The 18,636-nt window shown below is 48.6% G+C and overlaps 3 protein-coding genes across 3 annotated transcripts; 1 reads left to right on the top strand and 2 right to left on the bottom strand.

The window, feature by feature from the left end:
- Window positions 1-1,866: 1,866 nt before the first annotated feature.
- On the bottom strand, window positions 1,867-4,739 carry LACBIDRAFT_333379 (uncharacterized protein; the record flags this gene model as incomplete). The annotated part of the gene is made up of 7 exons (XM_001887966.1): window positions 1,867-2,513; window positions 2,571-3,199; window positions 3,259-3,434; window positions 3,488-3,617; window positions 3,673-3,901; window positions 3,955-4,126; window positions 4,218-4,739. The coding sequence occupies 7 exons, from the start codon at window positions 4,737-4,739 to the stop codon at window positions 1,867-1,869; spliced, it is 2,505 nt and encodes an 834-aa protein (XP_001888001.1).
- Window positions 4,740-5,227: 488 nt separating this feature from the next.
- Window positions 5,228-9,878, top strand: LACBIDRAFT_333378 (uncharacterized protein; the record flags this gene model as incomplete). Its single annotated transcript, XM_001888017.1, has 14 exons — window positions 5,228-5,546; window positions 5,595-5,923; window positions 5,988-6,106; window positions 6,152-6,407; window positions 6,464-6,754; window positions 6,821-6,985; window positions 7,032-7,157; window positions 7,212-7,485; window positions 7,655-7,680; window positions 7,950-8,172; window positions 8,503-8,575; window positions 8,672-9,128; window positions 9,179-9,477; window positions 9,809-9,878. 14 exons carry the CDS (start codon window positions 5,228-5,230, stop codon window positions 9,876-9,878), a joined length of 3,027 nt encoding a protein of 1,008 aa, XP_001888052.1.
- Window positions 9,879-14,608: 4,730 nt separating this feature from the next.
- LACBIDRAFT_333376 (uncharacterized protein) lies at window positions 14,609-16,681 on the bottom strand (the record flags this gene model as incomplete). Its single annotated transcript, XM_001887965.1, has 6 exons — window positions 14,609-14,665; window positions 14,725-14,769; window positions 14,881-14,953; window positions 15,920-15,924; window positions 16,268-16,356; window positions 16,555-16,681. The coding sequence occupies 6 exons, from the start codon at window positions 16,679-16,681 to the stop codon at window positions 14,609-14,611; spliced, it is 396 nt and encodes a 131-aa protein (XP_001888000.1).
- Window positions 16,682-18,636: the final 1,955 nt, after the last annotated feature.

The raw sequence follows: 18,636 nt of genomic DNA, 5'->3' as shown, positions 1-18,636 counted from the left end.
TAACGATTAATGTCTAGCGCCTTGTAAGTAAGCACACAGCCGAGTTTTTGTGGTCACGATTCTGACCTACTGCTCAACAAGGCCCCCTCGGCGTTGATGAGGTTTTCAGAACCTTTCTGAGATCGCAAGTTCAACTTGATCGCAAGACGGTTGACTGAATCATAAGTGTCACAGTCAAGCCGGGAGAACGTTTACATGTCTGTCTCCTGGTGCCTCTCATGCGTTGCCGTGTATCCGCATGCTCGAAGCTCTGCGCCCAGCCTGTCATGCTCTATAACAATAATGAGGCGAAGTTGCTGAGGACTTCAACCAATTGACCGGGAGATCTCTCCATTCTTGATTTTTTATCATGGGCGGTAGCCGCTAAAATTGTCGCATGCCCTCACACCAACAGAAAAGGCCGCGCCCGAGTGCGGCATCACAAAATTCTCATTGCGGCCTAGCGACTTGGAGGTAACTTGGAAGGCCAGCGCTGAAACTGGTCTAACCAAAGTCTAACCCTGTTGTAGGTCTCTGGTTCGCAGGGTCAACGTTTTTTGAACTCCCATCGTTTTTCTGCATTATTACATAAAGAGCCCGTGGATCAAGGGGGGAGCAGGATTTGAATCTGCCATATGGGGTCGGTTGGTTAGTCCGGCCGACAGGCTGTTAAATTTTTTTATTTTAAGTACCAATTTCAGGTAATTTATGGGTTGGATGAGCTCAGTGTGCTGTCTGAGGCATTTTGCAAGCTGTCCTCACTTACCAAGTGCAGTACTTATGCTATTCTCACTCGTGAATTGTGATCCAAGAAGCCTGGTATATGATATAGATTGAGGATAATATTTGAGATGATAAAACTGTTATCTGTCCACATTGTGATTGTGGTGAGAGTATAGATGCAGTTGATTGAGGACGAAAGCAAAGTAATTATAAAAAGGCTGCGAGACATTGTGGGTAGGTCATTTTCTTTTCATGTCATTTCAGCCTGACCACTGACTATGCAGTACCACTTTTCAAGGGTTGGACTGCCAGTGGATCTTGGTATCAATGACTGGGTTTGTGACCCATGTAAGAACATGAAGAAAAGGAGAGGAAGGGGTGGCAAATGAAGGATAAGATGGCGGCTGACATCCCAAAACATGTTACTATTTATAGATTTTACCTATATATGGAAGGTTGTTCCCACGCCTGGTTGGTTAGTCCGGCCATATTGGCCTTACCAAAAAAATCAACATGATATATTAAATTAAAATTGTGCTCCCCCCTTGCCGTGGATTTTAATGGGCTCCATCCCTGAAGAGACTGCGAGCCGTTTAGCACTCATTTTCGTCGAGGCGTTCAAGTTAGGCTGAGAGTTGGAACTTGGACCAGTGCGGTATTTGTTTGAGTTTGTCTGTAGCTTTGGTTCAAGTTCAATGTCCAATTTCGTTCTTAGCCAATAACCTTGCAATCGCGATAACAACGCGATAACTCACACGTCAGGCGCCCAACTCTACGAGCACAAACTCATATAGCCTGGTATACAAGATGACTGGATTACTGTCTCTGCCCACGGAGCTTCTCCAAGACATTGGTGCCGAAGTAGCAACTTATCAGGAAAATCACACAGGTGTGGCGGGCCGTGAAGGCGTGGCCAAATGTGGCCGGCGTGATTGATCTGGCGCCACCTCGTCACAACTTTGATCCCGGTGTAAATTGAACCACGCGTGCCACAATGATCATCCGCGCCCACATCCCGGCGTAAATTGAGCCACGCATGTCACGATGATCATCCGCGCCACACTCAAAGATGTAGAGTAACAATAAATGAGACTACGTAGTACTGAACTTGTAGTTAAAAAAATGAGACTACAAAACTTGAAGTGTACGACTCAAATACTAGTACTAAAAACAAATCTCATTTGCGTGGTGGTCTGCATACTTGTTCACGTAAAAGGCTTCGAAGACGTCGAGGGACCAGGTGTGTGAAAAATGGGGAGGAAGGTATTGGCGGCCGAAGACGGGGATGAGATGTGCGGCGCGGAGGACAGAGTCCAAATGTATCACAGTGGTCAGCCGTTCTCCATTACGCGTGCACTCTGGAACAACATTCCACATGCCAGTAATCTTGTCTGGAGAGCGGCCGACCTTCTTGAACCATTCGACGAGGGCACAGGGGTAGGTAGTGTCGTTGTATGTGAAAGAGAAAAGGAGGAGTACGCGCACAGCACTCATTCCTCGAAATCCCGGTTTTGATTCATCCTCGACGACAAAAGCGCAGTCACGACGCTTTCCGGTACCTCTCCAGGAGGGCGTCGAACGGATGCGTTCCCGGCGCATTCCACGGATTCCAGATGGGTCACTGGGTGCATAGAATGTGGCGGCGGCGGAATGAAACACGGAGATGGGAGATGTGATGGTGGGTTCAACGTCAATGTATCCCTCTTCATCCGGGGAGAGCTGGTCAGCGAGGAAGTAGTGGGTGAGTTCAGGTAGGGAAGGGATTCCGATGTGAGTTGCCAGGTCTTGTAGATTGCGGGGATATGACCGATCTTCAAGCAGTTTGTAAGCTCAGATGATACAGTGTTGATAATGTAGTTAAAACTCACCTCTTGTCCGGGCGAGAACCACATTGCCCAGTACCCGCTCAACATCAACTGGCTCCCCATCCTCGCCCTCATCCTTATCACGTAGAGCGGGCGGACACTCTGGCGGCAACATCTTTCGACTGATGAAGTCGGCCTTTGTCGCAGCGAGCTTGTCAAGTCTTTGGTTGGTGAGTAACATTTGACCGAGGGCTTCGAATCGACTTGACCGACGCCATGGTTTCTTGACAGCAGTAATGTGCCGCGACTCGGTGATAGACGAACAGATGCCGTTCAGCGCGCCAAAATCTTCGATGTTGCGACGGAAGTGGACAAGCGAATGTTGGCGAGGAAGATTGAACCCGCTTTCTTCACGAACGCCGGTTGTTCGAAAAATCTCCCTGTGAAGATGGAACCGTGCCAGAGCGGCATCAAGGTCATTGAGTGTCGTTTCATCAAAGTCGGAACGGCGAGCGATGTAGCAGAAGTCGAGAAAGGCACCCAGACACATGACCATTTCATCTGGAACGAAACCCACGATGGCGGGGAGGTAGACTTTCATCAGTGCCTTGGAATCATCACCGGTCCACTGTTTGAAACGTCGACCCTGTTTGAATCTGCGGAGACCCGGAAACAAGGGTGTGGCAGCAATTCTACTCAACACATGTCAGATTTCAATGACGTGAAAGGGGATTTGTTAGGCACGACTTACCGACGGTCAATCTCATCCAAAATCTTGTCCGCCCCCGTTCGGCCGTGCTCAAGTTCCAAGTATTCCCCAACCCATGTGACCAAGTGGTCCTTGAACGTTCCTTTGATGACTTGGTGTAGGAGATCCGATGAGATTAGTTCATGGATGTCAGCGCGGGGGAAGTCGCATGTAAAGGGCTGAAGTGGCATGAGTACAGTGACATGTCTTGTCAGATGTACAGAATTCTTACCACAATGTCTTCATCAATCCCAAATTCATCCCACAGTTGCGTTCCGCTGAATTGCTCCAGCAAGGTTTCCGTAAGGTCATGTCGCCGTGGACCACTTGGTGGGTCAAGCTTATTACATAGTGACGTGCATCTAACAAGGAGTCAATATAAAAACATTGGTGACGTGTATTATGCTGCATGCATACCTGGGACACCAGCCTTGAACAATCCCTGTAAGCATAACCTGTTCGGGGTAGTCGGCGATGAAGGGACCAAGATCGTAGATAACTCGACGAAAATGCCCATCAGGGCAGCGGCGAACAACAGGCTTCTTCATCGCCGCCTTGAGTGGCGAAAGGATTGCTGAAATTGATGCGTGAAATAGTTGACGCTTGAACTTGCGGAATTCGGGATCACTGTCGTACTTGCGATCACCTGGTTTCAATCAGTATAATATAAGAGGGAACTGATCATGAGAGAGCACTTACTCTTTGGAATGGCAAAAAAACCGATAGGAATCACGCCCTGTCGATGCCCACGACGAGCGACGTTGTGTAGGTTGCCAGGAGAGAGATAGAATGGGTGGTATTCCACATCTCCCGTTGCGACCGAGACTGTAGTCTTGTCACTGCCAAGGATGCCAGCGACGTACATGGCTCCCTTGGTTGTTGGGTCGTCATTGAAAATTCAATCCTATCAATGCAGCAATAAATATGAATCTCTGGTTAACAAAGGAAGGAAAAAAACGTACACATTGTCGCCAAGCGAAATTAGCTGACATGAAGTCACTCCATCTCCGTTTGCCGTTTGCGTTGACTTCCACATATGGTGTTGTGTCGAATTCCCCATCAAAGTCGGGGTTGGCGAGCATGTTGCTGAGGACGACGTCGGGATCCCGGAACCATATTTCATACTCCTTCTTCTTCCAACTGGGCGCCGTAGAAGGGAGGTCGTGTGGGACTGTGGTTTTCATGCATTTCCACGGCGCGTCTCCCTCAGACGATGCATCAATCATGTCGTAAATTTCTTTGTAGCTTGAAAAAGGACCAGTATGCCCGTGCTTCATCGATTGCCATGCCCAAAGCTCAAGCAGATAGTTGATGTTCGTCTGGGACATCTCGTCGATTCGAAAAAGAAAGTCGGCCGTTTTGAATTGAATGTCATCCTCGTACGGTGACCAGTCCTCTGGGTCAGCAGTGGTGCGGGGAGGTGGTGGAGTCCCCTCAGGCAACGTGTTCCCATGTTCATCGCAAGGTTCACCTTTAGAAAACATTAGTTTCCTGGTTCGTTGTTGTAGTTTTTCACTCACCATTTAAAAATGGATGGTATTGTTTAGATGCACGATGACGGGGAGGAGGGGGGCTACCACTGGGGCTTCTCGAAGCTCTTGAATGATCTGGCAATGCCGAAAAGTCATGGGGGGGACTACTGCTTGATCCAGAAGGTGGTCTGATGCCATGGACTGCATTGGTATCCCGGTGGAGAGTGTTGAAGTGGTAGGTTTGTCCCTGGATGCTCCGAAAGGTTTTGGGGCAGCCAGCAAGTCTGCATGGATAGCGAAGGCCAAAGGACGACTTCTTTCCCTGTTTTCGAGGCATGGATTAATACTGACAAGGTTGAAGGAGGTATTGGAAATTTTAGGACTGACGAGGATGAAACCGGAAACCGGCTGAATGTTGAACATCAGCCGTGTCGCCTAAGCGACAAACACGCAATCCAAACCCCCTGCCCTGTTCTCCGCCCTTCCACTCGCCTCCTACGATGTCCACACCTGGAGAGGTTCTCCCCAAGCGACGCGTCACTGCTGATGGCGAGTTAGGCCAACTACACAACAAATATTCTCGCAAACGACGACGCACCAAGGAAGAGATCGCCGCCGATAAAGCAAGAGAGGCGGAGGAAAAGGTAGAAAAAGAGCAACAGGCAGCTGAAGCCCACGCAGAATCGTTGCGCATTGCTGCTAGAAAAGAAGATGACGTTCAGCGTCGTGAGGCTCAGATCAGAGCGAATTCTACACGCCCCGACCTTGTGACAATGGCGGCTCACCGAAAATACCGTGCCAGAGAGGCAGAGGAAGCAGGTACGGCTTTGCTTTTTTACAAAACATGACATTGATTCTGGTATAAAGAAATGGACATTGACGAGTTAGCAGCTGAGGCTGACAATTCGGAGGGTGCACTCACCGATGACCCTATCCAGTTGCCACCTTTGTCGACCATGGGGACAGACTCTGAACCCGATTTTACCTTGCGTAACGAAGGATTTGAGGGTGAAGAGAGTGGAAGCGATGATGAATACGAACCTGATCGTGAAGAGGGGAGCGCGAAGGACACAGGGCGAAAGAATTCCATGGTTGCGGAGGGGGAAGACGACGAGGATGAGGCCCGTCTCTTCCAGGAGTTTCTGGCAATGCGTAGGAAGGGGGAAAAGTTGAAGAAGAAGAAGGCGGCTGAGAAGGTGTGTGAACGTCGACTTGATCGTGCTAATTATAAACACTGATGTACTCACATCAAACCCACAGAAACCTGAACGCGGCGCTCTTCGTGCACAGATTGAACAACTGAGGGATGAGCCCACTCCTGCGCCCACTCCGCTGAGTGCCAAACGGAAGACTATGGTGGCCATTGATGTTGACGAAAGGTGAGATTTATTACAATAACTTACTGTTTCTAATGCGCCACCTAGTCCAAAAAAAGGGAAGCGCGCAAAACCCGCGGAGATTGGCGGGCTCAAGTCAAACTGGAAGAAGCTCGTCGGTGTTGATAAGCGCCCTCCGCCATCCAACAAACGTGAATCCTCACCCAACATCACTGACGACTTGGACAATGAACTCAAGGGTGAGTTTGCGGGGGACGAGAGCGCTACTAATCTAGCATCTGCACGCAAATCGAAGACCACGGACGCTGCTGTGAAAAAAACTCTTTCAAAGGGAACAGCTCAGGTACGCTGTCACCTGTCTATCACACCTGTTTACGCTAACAACGCGGTTCGTCCAAGATGGGGATCACCCTGCAAGCCAAGGTGGAGCCTGCGGACACTCCACTTCCAGTCAGAAGTGAAAAACCGCCAAAATCGACCTACGTGAATGGGGACCTTCCCTTCGAAAACCATCGCCGCGACCTCAAGGACTGGCAGCACAAGTTCATCCCCGAGTTGTGCGACTGGGCGGGGACCATCGAGCAACCCTTCACGGCCAATGCTCACCCGGATTTCGCTCATATTGTCGAAACACTTTGGGCTAGTTACTTTCCCACTACAGGGGTGGCTACTGATGCTGTCCATTTCATGGTGCGCTTTTCTACTCTCACGACCTTCAACTTCATTGCTGACGTCGTTTGTATACATCTTAATCAGGCGTGGTCCGCACTGAAGAATTGGAGGAGCGACATTGGCAAGCGTGTTCTTGCATACCTCAAGAACCTTTTCGCAAACAAGCCGTTCAATAACGATGCAGTCAAAATTCAAGAATACGTGGCCGCTAATCTCCTCAAAGTAACCTTTATCTACCGTGATCAAAAGGTGCGCTCTCGTCTTTAACTACTACTTCCGATACTGATAAGTTTAGAATATGACAGGAGCGTATCGCTCTGACATTGTTCTAGATGTGTTCGCTTCCCATCTTCGATATGTCATGCAGGTTGCCTCAACCCATGGAGACCAAACAGGCGCGATGTCTGTCTGCGTAGCAGCGGTCTGATTTTTTTCTTCCCTTTTCCGTAATCCTACTGACATACTGCACATTCAGGTGGAACGCGGGTTGACGCTGTGGAAGAACGGAAGGGAACCATCAGCTGCTGATGCCACCAAAAAGAATTTCGTTGTCAACCCCTGGGCTGAACACGCACACAGATATCTTCCGAAGATCAAGGAACTGTCGGTGAAGAAGTGGGAAGCGATCATTCAACTGGCCGCCCCCTTCATCAAGAACCCGGACCTCATCATCGATCTTACAGAGGAAAGCTACATCAAGGATGACATGCGAGGAGACGTTCAGCTCTCTCCAGACGAAGATTCAGAGGGTAATTAACATGTGAGTACCTCTTACATGTGTTCTGAACCATGTTTATTGTTTCACTAGGTCGTCGAACCTGCTATTACATTAGTATTACAACGTGTCTGTGTAGTGGTGTGGTAATAAATAATAGTGATCTTTTTGTGGGCAGCGTGGTCTGATAATTCAAAACATAGGTTTGTGGTCCCATAATGAAATTGTGGTAAGTTTGTGGGGCCACAAGTGATTGTGGCGGGTCAGTCGCCACCACAGGTATAATGTCCCCACTATTGTTTGTGGGAGTGTGGTTTGCGTGAGACGTGTGGTGCCACACGTGCCACACGTGATGTGATTTTCCTGATAAGTTGAACTTCGCCGGAGGTCAGTGGGACTGTGGAATTGAGTCCCAATAACTTTGTCCGGTCTCATCATGATCCTAGAAATGCTCTGCGTTTAGTTTGCAAACAGATTAACTCTGCATGGGAGCCACAGGTTTTGTCAACGATCAAGTTATCGCCGCAAAATCTGTCATCTCAGGTCGAGAGTCTTGCTACCGCTGAGCCAAAGCCGACTTCTGCCTCGAAATATGCTACCTGTCTTGAAATTCACGGTCTATATCTCCTGAAAGACAGGGATGTACCTTCAGGAGAGGAGGCCAAGGTTAGGACATTCCTCTTCCCAGCAGTTGCGTCCTTGACTGGGTTCGAACAGTCATGTAAGTCCAAAGCCCTGCTTCAGAGAACATATTGATGCGTTTTAGATGGGATCTGCACGCCGTCGACCCAGAGTGGGCAGTTGTTCTAGTACTCGACGCCCTTGCGTCATTTCCACTTCTGCAGGATCTCCATCTGAATTGTGGGACTGAGCCAAAACCTTGTTGGCAGCTATGACAGTTGCCCCACATAGTCAACTTCTCCTTTACCAGCGCGTGGGAGTTGGATTACGACCGCAGCATTATTATCCCCATTGCGAGATTTATTGATTGGAATCAGCCGAAGTTGAAAACCCTCACAATCGATAAGCAGCGATACTACTACAAAAACAGCATACAAAACCTCAAGACTTTCTCTCTGGGCCACCCGATTCAGCATTCTTGAACATCACACATCTGAACTTGAGTGGGCTGTTCGTAAAACTGGACGCCACCCTAATACTTCATTTGTGGTCGTTGACCTCCCTCCATCTTAAAAATATTCTCTCGACTGAGGATCCAGAGGAAACATTTGGTCGTCTTTGCGGTTGGAAAACATACATCTCCATGATATCGTCACGGATCACATCCAACTGGCCCTCATCGAGTATCTAACATCATTCTCTGGGCTTCGACGTCTCAGACTTAGACGAGCTTCACGGTTTTCCATGACGCCACTTCCATCTGATCAACTTGCCATCATGTTTTATGAACGGGCTCTACAAAACCACATCCGTTCCCTCGAATCCCTCGAAATCGACACAGGATATGAAGGGAATTGGTCCTTTCCGAACTACTGTGCCAGCATAATACAACAATGTGGATGCCTAACCACTCTTAAATTACCCATCGACTCTAAGGACATCGGAGAAGAGGACGACGATGAGGAGGATGAGGATGGAAACGAAGATGGAGATGACGACAACGGTGACGGTGATGAGGAGAATTCACCCCCTGGCAGAGGCAATCGCAATGCAGTTGTATGGTTCCAATTCATAACCACTCATAAGCGTTATAACCTCCTTTACAGTGGTTACTTTTGGACATCTGCGCAAATCTACCTGTTTTGAGGGCTGTTGAATTACTGAGTACTTCTCAAGAAAGCACTCGAGGGGACTACGCATATGAGTATACCGCTGATAGGCATGCTCGGATGGATGGCAAAATCGCCAATAGAGTGAAAAGTTATGGGCCGATCACCTCCGGTCATGCGTTCCGCGTTTCCGTAGCTCGAGAAGAATTTGAGTTGCGGTGTGATGAGTTGGGTATGAACGTTGGGTACCGACGTATTAGCGTGGACACTGATGAATCTGGGTGGATAATGGAATGGTGAGTCGATAGTAGAGTCACTAGTATGTACGTTGAGTGGTAGGTATCTTCCTGGAGTCGTTACATGGTCAGGCAGAAGAAAAAAAAATGAAACACAATATATGGCACCTACGATTCCAATGTTTCGCAAAACCTGAGAAAGGACCCTCCAAAATCGGACAACGGCGGCGGTCTAGGCTTATCATTCTTATGCTCCGCTTGTATGTGCCTAAGAAGCTTAGCGGAACTGCAAAAAGGGCGTCCTCACATCCTATTTCACGAAAAGGAAAGGGGAGGCTCTCCGGGCACACACACAAGATCCCGTCCCTACTCTCATATACGCATTTTTCAGCAAACCAAAATGCATTGGTGCATATCGAGTTCTCGACGTGGTTCTGCATCGTCTCCACGAACAGGTGTAAGGGTTTAGGCTGCAACATGGAGTCGGTGTTGAACAAAAGACGACATTAAAATCGGTGGCACACTTTAGTATGAATCGCGAATCCTGAGTTTGTTTGTGGCTAATTTTCCAACGTCCGTTGCCATATGCGTGGGTGCCAACAGAATCTTTGCTATCCGGACCAGTCTTTACGATTGATGTAATGTTTAGCGCCTTGTAAGCAAGTAAGCAAGCACACAGCCGAGTTTTTGTGGGTCACGACTCACGATTCTGACAAGTTGTTGCTCAAGAAGGCCCCTTCGGCGTTGATGCCAGTGAGGTTTTGGTAAAGGGGTGCGTGGGCGGGAGTCTTGGTCTGTTGCGTCTGGGTAAGGGCGGGCGCTGTTGCACTCGCGGGGGTTCTGTCTGTGGGCATGGGCGGCGTGTTCGGCGTCGGAGTCGTCGTCCTCTAAATCTATGATATCGGAGGGCTCTGGCTCATCGAGGAAGGAGGGGAGTTTTTTGGGCGTATATTCCTCAGATCCCCAGTGAACGTAAAGGCGCCTGAAGTCGGCTAGGACGGCTATTCCCTTGGGGGTTCCCAGCAGCTCTGCCAGTTGGAGCGCCAGGTCGCAATTGTGTTTGCGTAGCTAGAGTGTATCGGCTTCCCGAATCTTAACAATGTTAACGATTAATGTTTAGCGCCTTAAGTAACCAAACAGCCCGTGGTCACGAATCACGATTCTGACTTGTGGTTCAACAAGCCACCTTGGTGACCTTCGGCATTGATGAGGTTTTCAGAAGCTTTCTAGACGGTTGACTGAATGTCACAGTCAAAGCCGGAAGAACGTTTACGTGCCTGTTCTCGCGTTGTGTAGCTATAAATTAGTAATGTGAAAGGTTTGGTAAAGGGCCGCGTGGACGGGAATCTTGGTCTGTTGCGTCTGGGTAAGGGCGCGCTCGCGGGGTTCTGTCTGTGGGCATGGGCGGCGTGAGTCGTCGGAGTCGTCCTCCTCTGAATCTATATCGGAGGGCTCTGGCTCATCGAGGAAGAGGGGGCGTGTATTTCTCTCCCGTGAACGTACTAAAGGCGCCTGAGTCTCGTAGGAAGTCGGCTAGGGCGGCTATTCCCTGTGGGGCTTCCCAGCAGTTCTGGGAGCGCCAGGTCGCGGCTGTGTTTGCGTAGCTAGAGTCTTTCGATGTTCCTTGTATCGGCTTCCCGAATCTTTGCTACAACCGGAACGTTAACGATGCTAACGTTTGATGTTTAGCGCCTTGTAAGTAATCAAACAGCCGAGTTTTGTGGTCATGATTCTTACAAGCCACCTTCGGCGTTGATGAGGTTTTCGGAAGCTTTCTAGACGGTTGACTGAATGTCACAGTCAAAGCCGGAAGAACGTTTACGTGCCTGTCTCCTGGTGCCTCTCGTGCGTTGGCGTGTACCCGCATGCTCGCAGCTCCTGCATAGCTACTCGAAATTGTGAGTGCCCTGCTTCTTTTCGCGTGAAAATGAGCCCACTGGCAATGGGCAACGTGTGACGAGAGCGTTGAATTAGAGTTCCCGCAGCTTTACGCAAATGCCGGACCCGAAAGGAGGAGATTCAGCTTCCAGTAATTGAATAAAGCTGAGTGGCACCAATCTTGTGAATATTTCGAAAGGACGTGTCTTGAGTGGCAGACGGATCAGGTGAAATGTGGTGATGAGCCAAGCAAAGTCAAAGCCATGCCGCGTTGTGCTTTGTTCCCATGAACGAAACTCTTGGCTTGCACAAGTTGAAGATGAGCCAAGCCCGGGTGGTTGTTATAAGGACCAACGGCACTCAACCATCCTTGTTTCCACTCATCTTTCCTTTCTTTTCCTTTCTTTCTCACTCCTTCATTCTTTATTCATTCAACACGCTCAGGTCGTGCCACTATTAGGTTCCATTTAGACAATGGCTTTCTCAATTCAAAAGTCTTTCCTTCCTCTCCTCGTCACCGTCCTTCTCGCAACCATCTCCTCGGTCCAGGCGACCCCTTATCCCTCCTTTTCGAAGCACGCGACTCATAGGGTTAGGCATGTGGGGAGGGGGTTGAAACTTGAGGTGTATCATCCCAAGAACACGTTCAAGGTCTGTTCTCTTTGCTACCACTCCTATTGTTCTTTTTTTCATACTGACGCGTGCGGTTGGTTGATAGACGTACGGCGTGGACGGTGCACCCTCCTCCTCATCCTTCACTGGATCCAGTAAACCACTCAACGAGTCCGCCATGTCTTTCATCTCATCCACCGGCGTCGATCCCAAGCATATGGCTTGGAAGTCTGGGTATACGGAGGGCGAAGCTAGGTTTGCATACATCAAGCAGTCTTATGTGCGTGCCACCCTGTGTTATCTTCGAAATCCACCAACATATCTTTACCACAGAACGGAGTCCCATTCGCCAACGCAGTCGCGAACGTCGCCTTTCACGGTGACAAAGTCGTTTCCTACGGGTCTTCCTTTGTCGATCCCAAGACATGTACGTCCCTCCCCTCTCCCTCTCTCTCTTAATGCCTTACCAACTCCCGCCATCCAGCCAAAATTGCCCCCTCCACCCCCTCCGTAACCTGGAAATCCGCCCTCCCCGCCATCGAATCCGCCTTGGAAGGGAAACACAACGGCCTAGAACCAACACTCGAATACCTCGTCAAACCCGACGGCTCCGTCGCCCTCACGCACGTCCTTCAAATCCGGAACGAGGAGACCGATGCGTGGTATGAGGCGTTTATCGATGGGCATAGTGGGGAGTTGATCAGCGTTACTGATTTCGTCGCTCATGCTTCTGTATGTTCTTTTTTCTTTCTTGTCGTGGTGTTCGCCCCGCTCATGCTTTACGCAGTACACCGTCCTCCCGATCACGAAACAAACCTTCCCTGAAGGCCTCGAAACGCTACGTGATCCACAAGACCTCCAATCCTCCCCATTGGGATGGCACAACACCGGTTCGGGAAACTCGACAACAACAGCGTAACGTCCCCTTTCTCTCCCTCTTCTATCCACACCCCTCATTATTTTATCTAGCGGAAACAACGTCATATCCTTCAAGTCTTCCCAAACCGCCACATCCACCGAAACCTCCGCAAACCTAAACTTCAACCGTGTCTACACAGACTCCCAAGATCCCACCACATCATCCAACATCGACGCCGCCAAAACAAACGCGTTTTATATTATTAATACTATGCATGACTTTGCGTATCGGTATGGGTTTACGGAAAAGGCGTTTAACTTCCAGCAGAGTAATCTTGGGAAGGGCGGGAAGGAGGGGGATAGGGTTTTGATGAGTGTGCAGGATGCGTCGGGGGTTAATAATGCGAATTTCGCTACGCCGCCTGAGTGAGTTTCTGAGTCGTTTTTGGGAAGGATGGATGAGCTGATGATGCGTTGGATGGTAGTGGGCAGTCGGGGCAATGTAGGATGTTCATCTGGACACTTACCAACGTGGGTCCCTTTTTTCGGTTTTGACTCCCGATGAATAGCACGTTTTTGACACTTTGTCTTCTTTTAGCCACGCCGCGATGGAACGATGGAGAACGATATTGTGATCCATGAGATGACCCATGGGATTACTAACCGTATGACGGGTGGTGGTACCGGGCGGTGCTTGCAGACTACAGAGTCGGGTGGGATGGGTGAGGGGTGGAGTGATGCTATGGCCGAGTACGTTCCCCTCCACTTTCCCCAACCCCCTTCCCTCTCCCCGTCAAACACCTCACTAACCCCTCCCACCAGCTGGATGGCCCAATCCTCCACAACCACAAAAGACTTCATAGTCGGCCAATACGTCGCCAACCGCGCCAAAGGCATCCGGTCGTTCCCTTACTCGACCTCCGCAACCACCAACCCCCTTCGCTACTCGAGTTTGCAGAAGCTCACGGAGGTGCATGATATTGGGGAGGTGTGGGCTAATATGTTGCATCAGGTGTATGCGGCGCTTGTAGCTGCGCGCGGGTTTTCGAGTAATAAGTTGACGGATGCGGGTGCGAAGGAGGGGAATGTTGTGTTTATGAGGGTTATGATGGATGCGCTTGCTATTCAGCCTTGTAATCCGACTTGTGCGTTTCTCTTTCCTTTCCCCTTTTTGTTTTCGGTGCTTTCTTTTCTCTTTTGCTTCCTCTTTATTTTATCGTCTGAACGCTGACGCTGACATTCTTTTTTTTCAGTCATCCAAGCACGCGACGCGATAATTCAAGCTGACCAGAACAGGTTCAACGGGGTGAATAAGTGTATTATTGCCAAGGCGTTTGCGAGCCGTGGACTTGGGTTGAAGGCGACTGCGAAGTTTGTGGATGATGCGACGCTTCCTGCGGGGTGTTAGCTGAGTTCGGGGAGCAGGATGCTTTGCTTTGAAGTTACATACATTCTTTTGATATACCATTTTCCTGTCATATCGTCGCTCTGCGTGTAGATAGTAGTTCTCCAAAATGACAGCGCATCTGAAGTAGAGTTCCCGGGTGTCAAGAAGGATTTCTTCTGACCCCAAAACCAGGGACGTTGGCTGTATGGGCGTCGCCAGGCTATCGGAAAAAAGTCAAGCCAAGCGAAAATTGAAGCATAAGTTCAACTTTTTTCAACTTTTTTACAACGTCAGATCATAGTTTCGCCTCCCCGCAGGGAGCTCATTTCAATTAAAAATGTCTAGCCATTGCAATTTTCATGCAACAGCCAGACGTGGTTCGGTCTTCCGTATTTTACTGACTACTGACGTGAAGGGGTACTGTTTACAACAAAGAAAAGTGTGGGCCTGGAGGGCTTAGGAAATAGTGATGGGAATGTTTGAAGACGACTTGCACGCATTGGCGCAAAGAGACTATCTACAGAAAGACACCAGAAAACAAAGAAAATAAGGAAAGTACATGAAAAACTTACAGAATACACGGCAATGCACAAAAGGATGGCCATGTCGGGGCGGACCTGTTTGAGGACTGAAGAGGCTTTCCCGCGGTGAAAAGGTGCATTCGTCGAATGGTCTATTCAGATGCCAAATGAATGAGTTGTTGAGCGTGGATATATAAAACAACGTACATTGTTTGCGATCACGGGGGGATGCAGGGATAATAAACGTGCAGCATTGTAGTCATTCTCCGCAGAAGTAAATCTAGAAAAGATTATTAGTCAAAGAATGAAGAATAGATAAAGCTTTATACATGGAAGACGATGGCGGTGTGCGAGCGATTGCCGGACATGAATATGCACCGCAACATAGCCACATGCAGAAAGTGAGCTCGCCTCAAAGAAATCGAACTCGAAGCATGTATGAGAGCCAAAGAATGAAGGAAATGTGGTTAGGCATGTGTACGTATTCAGCGGCATGAGGGTGGTGACCAAAACTCAGAAAATCGAGTTTGAACTTGTGATGCAAAGCTATGTGCTGCCACGTATGTGTAGAAATCCAGCGGCGTCAGGGTGATCACCGGAACTCGAAAAATCGAGTTTAAACCGTGGGGAGGAGCGACGCAAACAAAGCGACAAGATAACTATATCATGCCACATAGCGAAGGCTGAATGAGGGAAAGAACGGAGGAAATCGATTGGGTGTATGGGTAGGGATGTGCAAATATTAAGCGGTGTGAGGGCGATTGCCGGAACTCAAAAAATCGAGTTGGAACCATGGGGTTGGAGTGACAGAAAGAAAATGAGAAGCAGCAGGAGCGATGGCCAAGAATGAAGTAAATCAATCAGGTGTATGGGTAGGGCAAGGGTAGGGTTGTGTAGAAAGCCTGCGGCGTGAGGGCGATCGCCGGAACTCGAAAAATCGAGTTGGAACCATGGGGTTGGAGTGACAGACAAGCAGCACTATGTGCTGCCATGTAGCAATGGCCAAGAATGAAGTAAATCGATGAGATGTATGGGTAGGGTTGGGTAGAAAGCCTGTGGCGTGAAGGTGATCGCCGGAACTCGAAAAATAGAGTTTGAACCGTGGGGTTGGAGTGACAGACAAGCAGCACTACGTGCTGCCACGTAGCATGGCCGGACTTGGGAAAATCAAAGAACCATTCCAAGAGTAAATCTTAAAGGTGATATGAGAAAAGAAGAACAAAGATGGGTGTATGAACAAGCTTACAATGTCTAGGAAGATGGGTAGCAGGAGGGTGATTGCTGGAACTCGAAAAATCGAATTTCAACAACGAGGGGATGTGTTGTAGAAAGGAAATGCAGTAACATCATGAGGCGATTGCCGGACATCCAAATATTGATTTGACATGGTGTTGGGAAGACACAGCGGCAGAACTGCATTTTCTGGAAAGCAATACATTGTGTCGGGCCAATCCAGAGGTAAGGTTGGAGGAACAGGTGGCATGCCACGTGATAGCGATCCGCGGATGTCGAAAAATCAAAGAACAGATCGACACAAAGCCTGCAACAAGATAAATGGGGGGTTCAGGACAGCGAGAACACATATAAAACTTACATGAGAAGACTTCCTCATGACAGCGATCCCCGGAACACCAAAAATCATATTGGAATTGCCCCCATTGCCAAAGTTCGTCACTTCGAGTTCTGTGGGATGCAATATATTGTTATGAGACTTCATTAGCAAATGGAAGTGAAGGATCACAGACCAAACTCATTTGCATGGCTTAGGCATGCATAACGGCTGAGACGACAAGCGCAGATGTGGTGGAGGAAAGTAAAGCTGTGTGGCCCAAAACAGAATTGTTAGTCAACGTGGAGAAGAACAAACAAAAATTAACTCACCAAGGTGGAATAAGTGAACGTCGTCAATAACAACGACCTCCGACTGGATGGCGATGATGAGTGAAAGTGTGACAACAAATGGCCAAGCAACGACAATGCAGATGAGAGCCGGGCAGCGTAGGAGCATAATGGAGGCAAGGGGAAGGGTGAGCATTCACATATTTTCGAATCTACTTATACCTCTGGGTGCCAAGGAAAATCAACAAAGCTTAGTGTGAGTAAGTATCTTGGTGTGACTTGGCCGGAAGTATCCAGCCGACAAACAATGTGCGGGGACCTTGCAATTTTGCTTGCGCCAACATTCCAGGAATAGAGTGATCGGGAGAATATTCTAGGAACACGCACCTCGAATCAAGAATTCGGAGCTATCAAACTTTGTGTGTTCGATTTTTTGCAACTCAGGTTTTCCCCCCATTCCTCGCCCCCCCCTCACCACTCAAACTCTTGCCCTTGCTAACTCTGCTTATGGGCCAGGTTCCATTTTTCCAGGATATAAATCTTTCCCCCGGCACCTGTGGTAAGTAAATCCCATATGACTGTATAGCTAGTCACAATGCTCTCATCACCATGTCTTTTCCAGCTACTCCAAAAAATACACGCGCTTCGTATCTAATTCAATGTCTCTGCCATATTTTACCACACTTGCCATAACTTCTACTCTCCAGGCCCAGCTGCCCTGCAAATCTAGTGGGGATTTTGTTGTCAAGGACGATCTATGGCAATCGAGTATGTACTTGCTCTGCAGGAAACAACATTATGTCATGCACCTTGTTTTTACGTTTACAGTGTACGTCTTGCAAACACCTCTCAACTCGACACATGTTGAAACTTCCTGGGAGATAAGTCGTCAGCTGTCGCCACCTGGTGTGTACATTTGAGACCGTTCTTGCCCGTCAAACCCAATTTTTTATCTCTTACATTTAGAAATTTAGTGCATGCAGACGGGGACACTTGTATGAGTAGAAACCTGAGGATACCACATCACCGTGTCTACAGTCTCCTCGTCGTTCGTGATTGTGTGCACCTATAGCTTTTTTAGAACAGCCCCATACAACCAGCCATTCATCTTGAAGTGTTAGTTGAATATATTATCTGACTACACGTGTCTTGAAGTCTGGGTGTTTGTGTAGTGCAAGATTGGAGCGGGGATGTGCCCTACAAACGCGGCTCTTCTCCCATTTTGTTTCCCCTACTTTCCCTTTGAACTACTTGTGTACCCTCATGTTTTACATAGTCATTTGCAATATAAATTCTAGGATGACGGTCGTACAAAAACGATTGAAAGAGAATAGACAAGCCGATTCTCCATCACGCTTGGAACACATGTGTAAAATAAACCTTTCTATACATCAGGTTCTTTTTCGGAACCCTGTAATACCTGTACCTGAATTCCCAGCGCTTTCGCCAGCGGAAGGTATAAACTGGGCGTGCTGTGCCCGTCATCCCCTGCATTCCGTACAATCCTCTACCTTTCCCTATTCGTAGTGTACAATTTATACTATTTGCAACTGATATGCATATTACTAAATGTCCTTGACATATCCAATCAATGAACGAGTGTGCGGAATTGCAGATATCCATTGTGAGGAGGATGATCTCCTCCTCCCCCGATTCTAATTTCTTCATTACGCTTGAAACACATTCTCAAGACGAGCAATTTCATGCATCAGGGTCTTCCTGAGAACCCCGCCAACCCTGTGCCTGGACTTTGAGAACTTTTGCCAATGGAAGATGCGAGCACGGAATTGCCACGCCCATTCAAGTCCCTTGCATTTCTCGCTTCCTATATTCATAGTGTACAATTTCTATCAAGCTATGACTCGTAGGCGTATACCTACATATTTTAGACACTTCACAACGACGAACGAGCACAGTGGAGCGAGAACATTGGAAGTGAGGAGGATGATCTCCTCCTCCCCCGAATCTCATTTCACCATCTCACCTGAAACAACCTCTTGAAGCTGACAGTTCTACGTGTCAGGGTCCTCTTCAAAACCCTGCCAAGTATGTACCTGACCTTCCAGAACTTTTGTCAATGGAAGATACCAGCGTGCAGCGCGCAACGTACCAGTATTCCGAACC

Source organism: Laccaria bicolor, genomic scaffold (assembly GCF_000143565.1).
Source record: "Laccaria bicolor S238N-H82 LACBIscaffold_50 genomic scaffold, whole genome shotgun sequence".
Classification (NCBI taxonomy): Eukaryota; Fungi; Basidiomycota; class Agaricomycetes; order Agaricales; family Hydnangiaceae; genus Laccaria; species Laccaria bicolor.
Note: the sequence above shows the minus strand (reverse complement) of the source record. Positions and strands in the feature narration are given on the sequence as shown.